Source organism: Orycteropus afer, unplaced genomic scaffold (genome assembly GCF_000298275.1).
Source record: "Orycteropus afer afer isolate SDZICR_OR568_19922 unplaced genomic scaffold, OryAfe1.0 scaffold00502, whole genome shotgun sequence".
Lineage (NCBI taxonomy): Eukaryota > Metazoa > Chordata > Mammalia > Tubulidentata > Orycteropodidae > Orycteropus > Orycteropus afer.
This window is the reverse complement of record NW_006922089.1, coordinates 138,351-139,942: the sequence shown is the minus strand read 5'-3', so window position 1 is coordinate 139,942 and position 1,592 is coordinate 138,351. Positions and strand designations below refer to the sequence as shown.

Genomic DNA, 1,592 nt, shown 5'->3' with positions numbered 1-1,592 from the left:
ACTACGGAAGTAGATTGCCCAACCTTCCTTGTGAGGAGTGGCTGGTGGGTTTGAACTGCCAGCCTTCTGGTTAGCAGTCAAGTGCCTTAGGCACTATGCTACCAGAGCTTCTGCACCTCAATACAGGGAAAACAAAAAATCCTCACAACTGGCCCAATAAGCAGTATCATGAGAAACAGGGAAAAGATCAAAGTTGTCAAAAATTTCATTTTACTTGGATCCACAATCAACACCCATGGAAGCAGCAGTCAAGAAATCAGACGTCATATTGCAGAGGGCAAATCTGCTACAAAAGACCTCCTACAGTGCTGAAGGGCAAAGATGTCTCTTTGAGGACTAAGGTATGCCTGACCTAAGCTGTGGTATCTTCAATCATCTCATACGTACGTGAAAGTTCTACAATGAATAAGGAAGATCAAAGAATTCTTCACGCCTCTGAATTGTGGTGATGGCAAAGAATATTGAACACGCACACCACGGCCTGTCGGAAGAGCCAATGAATCCGTCCTGGAAGAAGTGCGGCCAGAATGCTCTTTGGAATTGAGGGCGGTGAGGCTTCATCTCACATCCTTTGGTCCTGTTGCCAGGAGGGACGAGTCCCTGGAGAAGGAAGTGGAGGGCCAGCGAAAAAGGGGAAGACCCTCAACGATAGGGATGGACACGGTGGCTGCAAGGATGCGCTCAAGCACAGCAGGGATTGTGGTGCAGGGCCAGGCAGTGTTTCCTTTGTTCTAAGGGCTGTCCGTCCTCTCCTCCTCCCCCATATAGTTGATTCTGACCCACAGCGCCCCTAGAGGACAGAGTGGAACTGCACCAGAGGGTGGCCCAGGCTGTTGGTCTTCACAGAAGCAAAGCCCAAACCACACCCACTGCCATGGAGTCTATTCCACTCACAGCGCCCCTAGAGGACAGAATGGAACTGCCCCACAGGGTCTCCAAGGCTGTCAGTCTTCACAGAAGCAAAGCCTAAACCACACCCACTGCCTGGAGTCCATTCCGACTCACAGCGCCCCTAGAGGACAGAGTGGAACTGCCCCACAGGGTCTCCAAGGCTGTCAGTCTTCACCAAGGCAAAGCCCAAATCACACACTCACTCGCTGTGAGTCTGAATGCCCTCAGTGGATACCTAAAAATAACAGTGGTTGTAAAGACCTCCCACCCCCAGCGCGAGCACACACTGGGTGGGGCTCTAGGGCGTGTCCCCCGGCCGCGTCTCCTCCTCTGCCTCCTGCTGGCTTCACCCGCAGCGTGCAGCCTCACCCCCAGCGCAGGGCAACGCCTGCCACGGCTGCTCTATGGCTGCTGCCGCTGGTACTGGCTCTGGTTCCAGGTGGCGATGGCAGCAGCCATAGAGCAGTGGCTACCAGGGCCACGACTGCCAGCCACATCGCCAGCACCGGCACACCCAGTCCCCGCGGCCACCTCTCTGAGCCCGTCTCCTGACGTGGCCCGCCATGCGCCCTGACTTGCTCCAAGTCCAGATTCCGGGACCGGTGCAGCCCTCGACCCACCCAGTCAGCCGCATGCGCCGTGGGGCCGTTCTTCCTCATCCTATGGGTACAGCTCTTGGGCTTTGTCTGGTGGGCGCCCAT

General features: G+C 55.7%; 1 protein-coding gene across 1 annotated transcript in view; it reads right to left on the bottom strand.

Annotated features, from left to right (window-relative positions):
* The window catches only part of MAPK1 (mitogen-activated protein kinase 1), a 186,111-nt gene extending 184,519 nt beyond the window's left edge, over positions 1–1,592 (bottom strand). The window contains exon 1 of the mRNA XM_007955451.2: positions 1,261–1,592. Coding sequence (XP_007953642.2) covers positions 1,261–1,592 — 332 coding nt within the window. The remainder of the gene's footprint in view (positions 1–1,260) is intronic.